At 47.5% G+C, this 10,750-nt stretch overlaps 1 protein-coding gene across 2 annotated transcripts; it reads right to left on the bottom strand.

The window, feature by feature from the left end:
• Positions 1-3,475: 3,475 nt before the first annotated feature.
• Positions 3,476-9,741, bottom strand: CZIB (CXXC motif containing zinc binding protein). Of its 2 annotated transcripts, XM_047084160.1 has the most exons (8): positions 9,636-9,741; positions 9,364-9,447; positions 8,186-8,242; positions 7,737-7,818; positions 7,498-7,529; positions 5,650-5,727; positions 4,859-4,924; positions 3,476-3,738 (listed from the first exon to the last, which is right to left on the bottom strand). In XM_047084160.1, the coding sequence occupies exons 1-8, from the start codon at positions 9,639-9,641 to the stop codon at positions 3,661-3,663; spliced, it is 483 nt and encodes a 160-aa protein (XP_046940116.1). In that variant the 5' UTR covers positions 9,642-9,741; the 3' UTR covers positions 3,476-3,660. The 2 variants fall into 2 exon arrangements, with proteins under 2 accessions (XP_046940116.1, XP_046940117.1); XM_047084161.1 differs by lacking the exon at positions 9,636-9,741 and having other exon boundaries at positions 8,186-8,295; positions 9,364-9,448.
• Positions 9,742-10,750: the final 1,009 nt, after the last annotated feature.

Here is a 10,750-nt window from a genome sequence, read left to right as displayed (position 1 = left end):
CAGACTGTCTGCATTTATCATTTACTTATTGAAAGAGCATGCGTGCATGTGAGAGCAGGGGAGGGGCAGAGAGAACCCCAAGCAGGCTCTGTGCTGTCAGCACAAAGCCCAACAAGGGGCTTAGTCTCACAAACTGTGAGATCATGACCTGAGCTGAAATCAAGAGTCCAGACACTTAACCGACTGAGCCACCCAGGTGTCCTAGACTGTCTGCATTTCTAACAAAATTGGAACTGCCTCCATTTCTTCCTGTGTGTGGTGCCCCCGACATTGCGCTGAACATGTTGCCTTCATTATCTCATTTAGTCCCTGCAGCGGCCCAGAGCACATCCTGCTGTGAAATCTCTTCTAGTGATTCTGGTGGTCTAGAAACATCAGATTCATCTCAGGTTTTAGCCCAGAGATTCTAATTCAGTGGGAATGACGTGGGGCCAGGAACTTACCCTTTTCAAGTAATCCCAGTGATACAATGCATATGTATGTTTGGGAGTGACTATTTTAATTAGTGGCTTAGTTACTTGGCTTGGCTCTTGAATAAGACAGCGTGGGTCTGATTCATCTTTCTCCCTCTAGAGCTTGCTGCAGCAGAAACCCTCAGGGAAGATGGCCGAATGAAAATTCAGATGCATGGTAAGTGTCAGGAGAGTGAAGATGTCCAGTGTTGTGGGTCCTGAGCTTTCTGGAGGCCAGCCAGGTATGCAGCCTTCTCTGGAGCTCTAATGGCTAATGAGGGAAAGGGCTCAGTCCAAGGGAACTTGGCTCACACAGGAATGGGGACAGCATTGTGAGATGATCACTCAGGCTGCTTAGCCAGGCAGAGATTCTGGGTGACTTTGCCCTTTCTGGGAAACAGAAATGACTGTTATACACGAGGATGCAGCCTAATGTTACCCAACCTTCATCTCATTGCTATTCACAAAAAGCCAAGTGTTTACACACACATGCCTAGTTTAAAAAAATGCTACTGGATAAAGATGGTACCTTTTAAACAGCTGTTCAGGGATCATGTAAGAGCATACTGAGGACCTTCGCAGAATGTCCAAATTAAGATGGTAGGGAACTTAGGCCTCAAATGGTCTCATCTTCCACTTGTCCCCACATCTGGCTGCTTTAACTTCCACTACCTGGACAGGAGACCACAGTCCTGGAGTGTGAGGCCAGGAACTAACTTTCCTGGTGGTGATGAGGGGCAGGCCTCAGACATGCTGCCACCATTTTGACTAATCTTATTGAGCAACAGAATGTCAGAGGTCAAAGTGCCCTTTTCTTTTAGATGGAGAAAATGGGGTCCTGAGAGGAAATGTACTTCCCCAGGGTTTACAGTAAGCAAGACACTGAGCCCAGGATTCTTCTTCTACCTAGCATAATGCTGTATCAAAGCACCCAAGAGAACTAACCTTGGAATAGACTTATATGCCAGTGAAATAACGTCCCAGTTTCATTTAATGGGCAAATGTAAACAACTGCCCCAGCACCACTTATTGGCAAGTTAATAATTTCCAAACTGGCAATACCACCTGTCTTAAACCATGCAGTTTTCATACATGCAGGGGTCTGTCTACTGTTCCACTGGTCTATTTGTATATCACAATATACAAATACTACATCATGGAGGCTAACTGCCACTGCTTTATAACTACATCATGGTATCTGGTAGAGGGAGTATCCCACCTGCGTCAGATCATGGATTTCAGAATTTACATTCTGTTAAAAAAGTTGAGATTACAACAAGAACTTTATAGATACATTTGTTGAGAAGGATCTTTATAATTTCAAGTTTTCCTATCAATCAACAATAGCATAGGTCTCTATTTAGGCTTTAGCACCTTTCAGCAAAGTTTAATAATTTCGTCCCATAAGGTCATGAACATTTTTGATAGATTTAGTTCCTACTTACTTTTGGAGGTATTTTTTGTTGTTACTATTATAAATGGCACTTTTTTCTTGAATTAGATTTTGCATATTGCCATCGTACTGAAATGCATTTGGTTTTTGGGTATTGATCATAATTCCAGTACCTGTTCATGCTTTTGTGATTTTCCACTTAGAAAATCCAACCTGTGAAAATGAGTTGTTTCTTCCTTTTCGAGACTTACCCTTATTTTCTTTTTGCTGTGGGACCTCAAGCACAAGGAAGAGTAGCAGTGATCAAGGGGATCCTCATCTTACCATGACCTTGCATGGAATACTTCACACATTTCCTTTGCTCTAGGTTTTCTGTAGATCTCCTTTGTGAGATGAGGGTAGTTCCTTTCTACTTGTGGTCTGCTAAGAGTTTCTATGGTTTGTTGTTTCTGTTGAATCGGTGTTAAATTTTACTGAATATTTTTTCTGCATCTGTTGGCATAATCTATTTTTCCTTTAATCTGTTAGTGATCATTTGGTTTCTTCTACCTCCCTGAGAAATGAGAAAATCTAAAATATAAAGAAAACCTTGAGATCCTTTTAGTGTTTGTTTTTATGAGCAGACACACACTGGGTATTACAGAGGCCAAAACCTAGAAAGGCTGCTTACTCAGGCTTCTTCCACTTATTTGCTTTCATGCCAGGCAGTGGAATTGGACCCTGTGGGTGACACACTTCATAGACCTGCTGAGGGAGGGCCAAAGAAGCCCTGCTTTATCAGGTACAAAAAAAAGAGGTCCAGGGGCCAGGAACACAGAACCTGGAGGAAACATGATGTATGTGCCAGACTAGAGAATGGACAAGGTAGGAATCTCTTCACCACCCTTGGATACAGCCAGCTTTGCCTGAAATCTGAGGTAGTGCCCCCCACAACCGGTCTGGAAGTGGGCAGGCTCTTCCCCTATGGGCCTCTCAGAAATTGCAGTAATTTTTATTGCAAAGAATTCCTGGTTCCAGCAGAACACTAGAGCAATAAGGTCTCACAGCAGGTTTTCCAGATGGTGGATTTACCAGTGTGAAGGCATGAGCATGTCCTCCTGACCTTACTGTGCACTGAACTCCTCTTTCTACTCTGCAGGGGGATCTTCAGACCTCCACAGGGCTGCATGACCACACAGGGACAACCCAGGACCAGCAGGAGCTGTAGGGAGCACAGAGGCTGACTTAGCAGAAAGAAGAACTTTCATACTGACTCCCCTGATGGGAGAGGATTGCCCCATCACAGCAAGTGGGCACAGACCTGATGACTGTCTGGCAGGAATTTTACAGAGCAGATTCATGCCAGGACTGGACTGTTGACTCCAAAGTCCCTACCAGCCCTGGAACATGAAGTGACACCAGCTAGAGATGCCTGGGTTTACCTGAGAGCAAGGTGGTCAGTGCACTGTTTTGGTTCAGGACGTAGGTCCTCCGGGTTGACCTGCCCCCTCCCCAAGAGCTGGAGAGCCCTGAGAAGTACAGAATGGATTCTGTACTGTGGGAATGTGCCAGGAAGCAATCAGAGACTCCCAACATGAATTGTCATTTGTGGAGGGAGTGGCTGTTACCTGACTCTGTCTTCATGCACCAGTGTAGCACAAACAGCAGCTTTATTGGTGATGCTTGGGAAGCTGTGGCAGAGCCCAGCATGCAGGCTGTGAGGGCTCAGACAGCTTCCAGCAGACAGGGGATGAGGGGATTAGCCTCAGTGGGCTCTGCTGCTTGGGGCACATTGTCCCTTCTCAGTTCTTTGAGGCAAGTGTGCAGGAAGAGGGTTCAGCACTTCACAAACTGGTGGGTGACCTCGTAGATTCCCACAGATTCCTGAGCTTTTTCGTCATAGTCAGTCCAGTCCTGTGGGGGAAAATGGCCGTTATTAGCCTCACGAGATGGGACAGTGTGCACAATGGTCACGAACTGGGACTTCAAACATGTATGACCCAGAACAGAGCCAGACTCCGTTTTGGACAAGTCACTTAACTTCTCTGAGTCTCAGCTCTATTAAAAAAAGGGGGGGGGGGCGGGGGGGGGGGGGACAGTAGCAGACCTCCATCTTGAAAGAATCAAATGAGGTAACACATGTAAAAGTGTTCAGCATAGTACTGGGCGCATATAAGAGCTCACTAAATTTCAGTTACTGTTGTTATTAGGTGCTATGCAAACTGAAGTTTCTGTTCTTTTTTTTTTTTTTAAACATTTTTTTTTCAACGTTTATTTATTTTTGGGACAGAGAGAGACAGAGCATGAACGGGGGAGGGGCAGAGAGAGAGGGAGACACAGAATCGGAAACAGGCTCCAGGCTCCGAGCCATCAGCCCAGAGCCCGACGCGGGGCTCGAACTCACGGACCGCGAGATCGTGACCTGGCTGAAGTCGGACACTTAACCGACTGCGCCACCCAGGCGCCCCGAAGTTTCTGTTCTTTTGAAGCCTGACCACAAGGCCTATGTAAGACAGTAATGTGGCCAGTAATACAGTTGATTCTTGTTATTCATGGTAGTTACAATCTACATAATCACTACAAACACTGAATTAGCAAACAGTGAAGCACTATTCCCAGGGAAAATATAGGTTAGGTTCTCAGAAGCATCTGATCACATTTTCTTCAATCAATATATAACCTTGTTTTGGGTAGGTTTTTGTTAAAAAAAAAAAAAAAAAAACAACAACAAAAAACACCTTATTTAATATATATAGTTGATTCATTAATATTGAACTCCTAGCTGACAGCACTATTACTCCTGCCTAAACAAAGCTGATCTAACATGCATTTTCTCCATGCATTTTCACCCCAGACTTCTTGCTTGTGGAACACTAGACAGCACTTTAGTACTACACTTGGGGCCATTTTAAACACCAAAATCATCAGCAAAAAAAACGTGGAGTCAGCTTTGTATTGATGATCTTTGTTCACTAGAAGGGTAATTCCCACCAGGTACCCTCCAGCACCCTGCAAGACCCCCCAAGTCCTGTACCTTCTCCTGAAGATTAATATCACTGAAGACCGTCCCCGATTCCACGCCCTCGGCAGCAAACCCAGCCTGTAGGTGACAGGACGGCAGCTGTTAGTCTGGGGAAAGGAGGCACCAGTCTGGCATGTGAGGCCTGGCCAGGGAAATGGCTCTCTTCCCACCACCCTTGGGATGGGAGGACAGAGATGCAGTGGGGGCACCTGCTCTGGAATAACTACTGCACTTCCAGGACCTGGCAGCTGCCCCAGGAGTATAGTAGTTCCTCTAAACTAGAGCCTTGGACCAGAGGCAGGAGGTGGGGGGTAAACCTTTCCATTGCCCAATTTTCTGAGATCCTAGGCATGTCACTCCCCTATCTGGACCCGAGTCGTATTGTTTATGAAATGGGGATGACAAGACTGTCTCATCTCCCTGCCTCACAGATTTGTTGTGAGGTCAAAATGCTGTACAACTAAAGTGGGATAAGCACTGGCTCTGGAGTCTGACAGACCTGGGTTCAAATAACAGTACCAGTGTTTATGAACTCTGTCACCCTGGGCAAGTTGCAAAATCTGAAATTCTTTCCTTGTCTGAAAGATAGGGTGAATAACTTCACAAGGTCACTGTGAGGATTAAATGAAGTAACATGTAAAAGTGACCAGAACGTGCCCATCATATGGTAGGCACTTAATAAATAACAATTATTATTCTGAGAAGGAAGTCCTAGTCCATGGTCTCTGCATGAAGCAGAGTTCTGTTGTCACTTTCTATATGCCCTCCCCAAAGATACAGGTTCCCTGGGAAGATACACGCACCTGAGGCTGGAAATCAACTGGTTCAAGGCCCCGACACTCAAACTCTACAATTGTCTTGAACCTCTCATTGTCTTCAGCCTAGAAAGGAAGTGTGTTGAGGGGGCAGGCCCAACTGGGCCCTTAGGATGATCCCACTGCCCCTGCTCTTCCTGCCAAGTGGGCCCAACTGCCCTTGTGAGCCCAGAATGGGACTCAGGAGCAACCCATTCCCTTCCGGAAGAAGTCTGCACTGGTCACCTGCTCCCCGTGAGACCTTCTTGTACACAGATGCTGTAGAAGAAACACTGTGGGTTCTAGAGTCAGCCTGCCTGGATATGAGCTCAGACAGAGCTCTGCCTTCTGCCTCTCTTCCCATCTAAGATGGTCAGACTGGGCTGAAGAAACCACTGCAGGTTTGTTGTGAGAATCTGAACTATGTGTAAAGTGCCCAGCTATAGTCCCTGACTATGCTCAATAAATGATAAAATTCTCAAAAAATATGAACAAGAATGTTAAGCTATAAAGTCTCCAGATCTTCCAAATGGCCCAGTACACTTAACTACAGCCTTTTGCTAACCATCTGCCATGCTGTGAGACAGGAGGCTTGGAGGGGTGCCTGGGTGACACAGTTAAGTGTCTGACTTTTGATTTCAGCTCAGGTCATGATCTCAGTTTGTGAGTTCAAGCCCCTCATTGGGCTCTGCACTGACAGTGCAGAGCCTGCTTGGGATTCTCTCTCCTCCTCCCTCTCTCTGCCCCTCCCCTGTTCATGTTCTCTCTTTCAAAATAAATAAACTATAAAAAAAAAAAAAGCCTTTGAAATGGAATTTTCACATGAAGGTGGCACCCTGAGAGGGGTGGGTTAGTGAGGAAACTCATGCCTACCTCACCCACGGGCTCAGAGATGCCAGGCAGCACACCCACACATTCAATCACATTGTGTCATTCACTATAAAATCTATACATTAACCATGTGCCTAGCACTGATGAGACACTCTGTTGGCTCTGGTTTGTTTTTGTTAATCTGTCTCTTCCACTATATTATCAATTACTTGGAAGCAAATCCTCATGACTTCTCCCTTAAACTTCAGGAAAAAGCTGAGAATTTGGCAAAAATCAGACATGTTTCAAAAATATTAAACAAGGGAGGGGCACCTGGGTAGCTCAGCCTGTCAAGCATCTGACTTTCGCTCAGGTCATGATCTCATGGTTCATGAGTTTGAGCCCCACCTTGGGCTCTGTGCTGACAGCTTGGAGTCTTGGAGCCTGCTTCAGATTATGTGTCTTCCTCCCTCTCTCTACCCCTCCCCCACGCATGGTCTCTCTCAAAAATAAACATTAAAAAAAATTTTTTTAAATACTAAATAAGGGATAGATGAATACAAGTAACTACCTTTTAAACAGAGACCCAAAGTACACACTCCCTCCCTCCCCTTTAGACTACTTTGTTAACACAGTAATGCATAACTAGTTATAACGTCAATATCAAGGATGGGATGCACCAAAGGACTGTCCCACCCATGGTTTCAGAGAAGGCTCACTAGTCCCCCAGGGTAGACAAAGTACTCTCAATGATGGAAACTGAGTGGCCAGGTTGGGTCAGATGTACACTGAGATCCACAGCCCAGTGCTTATAAAGAAAACACTGTAATAGCCTGTTCATGAATCTCTTTCCTACCAAGCACTCAGCCAGTATATCGTGAATAGATGACTAATACCATGACAGACTGAGTGAATGAGTGAACAAGTATATGAATGAATGTCCCATGGCAAGTCACTCTGGTACAGACAGAACTCTAGAACCCAGGCCTCTTAGCTTCCAGCTTAGATTTAATCCCACCACACCTGCCACCACAGCAGGAAACTTACATTGTAAGATTTGATGGTGCTGCTCAAAATCTCTGAAACATAAGAGAAGACAAAGTTGACGAGTCCATACCCTGGCCCTGTCCAGGTGCCCAGATGTGGCTCTGGGAAAAAGAGTCTGCTGCAATCGCTTGGGCACCTCAGGCCTGGGTCCACCCACAGTAACATGAGCTTGCCTTTGGTCTGGTACCAGGAAGATATGGGCCTGGTTGGGGGAGCTCAGGATTCACAACCTGACCTACCAATGGAGTTTTCCCTTGCACACAGCTTGCACTTCTGGACCATGGAGGCGCTGCCACGACCTCCCTTCAGTGCCACACTGTCCTGGCAAGGGTAAAAAGAACCTCTAGTCAAACATCAATTAGTTGTAAAGGTCTCAAAGAGACCCAGTCCTACCACTTATTAGCTAAAGAGACCAATATCGAGAGAGGGAGAGCCACCTGCTACAACAAGAATCCTGGGGAGGCTTTTTGAGACTGAGAAAAAGACTCTTTTCGGTTTTGAGCTCTGCCTCACATCCCAAAGAAGCCTGGTCTTCCCAGTGTTGATCACACTAGTGCCTGCCCTCCCAAACTACAGAAAGTAGAGTGCAAAGACCTGTGAGATTAGGGCCACAGGTTCCCTCCCTAAATCCCTGCCCAGAGGCATATGTGTGTTTGTGTTTGGGTATGGTGGTAGGGGGAGTAGTTACCATCAGCCGAATATATTGCCACTTCTCTGAAATCTCACCACAGTTGCCACATTTCATCTTGGGGGAGGAAAAAGAAGATCAGTAAAATAGCTGGTTCAGCTGGACAGACACTAAAGGAAGGGTAAGAACAGTGAGAGGTGGGCATGTTCAACCTACCCTCTTGTCCACAGTCTCACCTCATCCTTACAACCGGCCCCACCAAGGATGTAACTGAATTTCTCTCCGGGCAAAGAACAGGTCAAGTGTTTTTCGTGCTGGCATGCACCCCTCCTAGAAGCACCCAGTCTAGCTGGAAATTCAAGGCTAATATATAGTACAGAAATGGCTTCAACAGCCCTCACCCCCATCCCCCTCGTTAGGTCTGGAGCTTTCCTTGTGTTCTCACAGGCCTTGTAGGTTCCTAGTAAAAGTACTCATCACTCTGTCGTTACTCTATTTCTCTGTCTCCTTAACTAGACTGTGTGCTTTTTGAAGCAGAAGGGCATCAATTCCTCAAATAAGCTCTGGTACTCGGGCTTCAAAGTATTTGGTAATAAAGGTGCCAACAAAGCTTCCTGAAAGAGACAGAGCTTTTGCCAGGTTCTGAAGGATGCTGGGATTTAGACAACGAGGGAAATAAAGCAGAAGTTCTGAGATCTGGAAGAGTGAAGGACCTCAAACTGCTCAGGTAAGAGGGGGGCCTCTGTAGACCCAGTCACCAGAGTACCAGGTTCACCAGTATAGGGTAGAGAAGGAAGGGGGAAGCCACGCACAAAATTAAAACGCTTTCACGATAAAGCCTAATCAACGAATAAAACAGCGAAATTCTCCTCCTTACTAAATAATCCCAAGCCCTCTTCAGGTAGTCTTTCGGTGTTTACACAACATGAAATATTTCACGGAGAGAAAATTACAAAAGGAACTCCAAAAAGCTACCAATTAAGAATTAACCAATACATTTTAAAAAGCGAACAAAATTCTATCCAGGAAAATAACATTTAATGGCTACATATTTCCGATCTTGCTGGACACAAAGCTCCCGTTGGACAGGCACTTCAGGACTGGAAAACTATCCTGGGGATGGGCCTGTGGCGCCCGCCCCCTTCCGGAGTCGCTCCGGGGCCCGGAACCTCACCGCGCCTACAGCCTCCACGATGCTCCTCCCTTCTCCCGCCAAGGCCCCTCCCATCAAGCTGTACCTTCAGGTACCACCGGAAGTCCTCGCCCAAGGGCCGGAGGTTGGTGACATTCTCCAGCGTGGCTTTGAGCTGCAGCGCAATTTTCTGTGAGGGAGGGCCACCGCAATTGCAACAACGGCGCCTGCGCCGCCCTATCTAGCCCCAGTCCCTCCCCTCCCGGTACGAGCCTCCCAGCTCCTTCTCAGCGCGGGCCCACTTCTCTCATTCCCTCCTGGCACAAGCTCCCGCCACCTTCCCGTCCCTGTCCCGGCGGCAGTCCGCCCTCGCCTTACCCCCATACTGGCCCGGCTCGGCCCGACCAGGCCCGGCACTGGCTGCGGCCGCTACTTTCCGGCCCGTCGTAAACGGTGGGCGCCCCCAGCGCACGCGGGTGCAGACCTCCGGCGTGCGTGGGGCGGGGCGGAGGGCGGGGTCTAAACGCGCCGCGGCTTCCGGGGCACGTTGGGCTTTTTCTTCGATTAGGTGGACCTGTGTAGGTGTCCTGAGTCCGCAATTAGCCTGAACGCAGACCCGCCGAATCCTTCCTACAGCAGTCAGCAATTTGAAGATCGCCAATCTCGTGCCAGCACTGTGCTAGTTTGAGGGATACCGTAGCAAACAAGATAGTCCCTACCCGAAATTTCGGCCAGGGCTTTTTCCTGCTCCTCAGTTCTTTCCCGGCTCCTAACTAGTCTGGTCTTCTCTCACCCAACAACCACTTGGTTCCTGCTTGCCTTTTGAGGCTTTTTAGATCATGTCAGTTCCCCCTGCCTACAGCCAGCTTCGCAGATTTTGGGGGATGGAGCCTTTCATCTTTAAACTGCTCTTTCCTCTTTTCCCCGGAGACCTGCCTTCAGAAGGTTGCCCCGTGTACACGTCTCTCACTGCAGTCTCCAAGAGGGGCCACTCCCTTTCAAGGGCTCTTCTCTGGGCTCCGTGTACATTTACTGAACCTTGCCGTAACTGTCCTCTTACCCAGGGCACATCTGAGACCATACAAAAGCTGTGAGTGTCCCAAGGAACAGCCCATTTGAGACTTAGAGCCTTTGGGGTTCTCATGGCCATTTAAAATTTGGAGTGACTGTGCTTGGCTACTTTACCACCAACTTGATTCATTGCCCTGGGGAACCCTTCTATAGTGGGGATATACACTGGAGTTAGGAGCCCTGATATCTCTGGTCCCAGATCTGCACCTAAGTTGCTGGCCCGTAATCTTTGAAGGAGGCACTGTGTGTGTTGGAGGAGGGTTCAGGGGGAGACACTGGCCTAGGAGTCAGAAGACTTGGGACCTGTCCCAAGCTGGCCTGTCTTAAGGGACGTGAGCTTATCCTAATCACTTCCCCTCAAATGAGATTTGTCAAGCCCAGCTCCTTTCAGCGCCCACAATCTGTTCAACCAGCAAGGAAGC

This window comes from Lynx rufus, unplaced genomic scaffold (genome assembly GCF_022079265.1).
Source record: "Lynx rufus isolate CCGP_SWC_20201006 ecotype Redwood Valley unplaced genomic scaffold, mLynRuf1.p SCAF_2, whole genome shotgun sequence".
NCBI classification, from domain to species: Eukaryota; Metazoa; Chordata; class Mammalia; order Carnivora; family Felidae; genus Lynx; species Lynx rufus.
The sequence above is the reverse complement of the archived record's forward strand: the minus strand, read 5'-3'. Positions and strand labels throughout refer to the sequence as shown.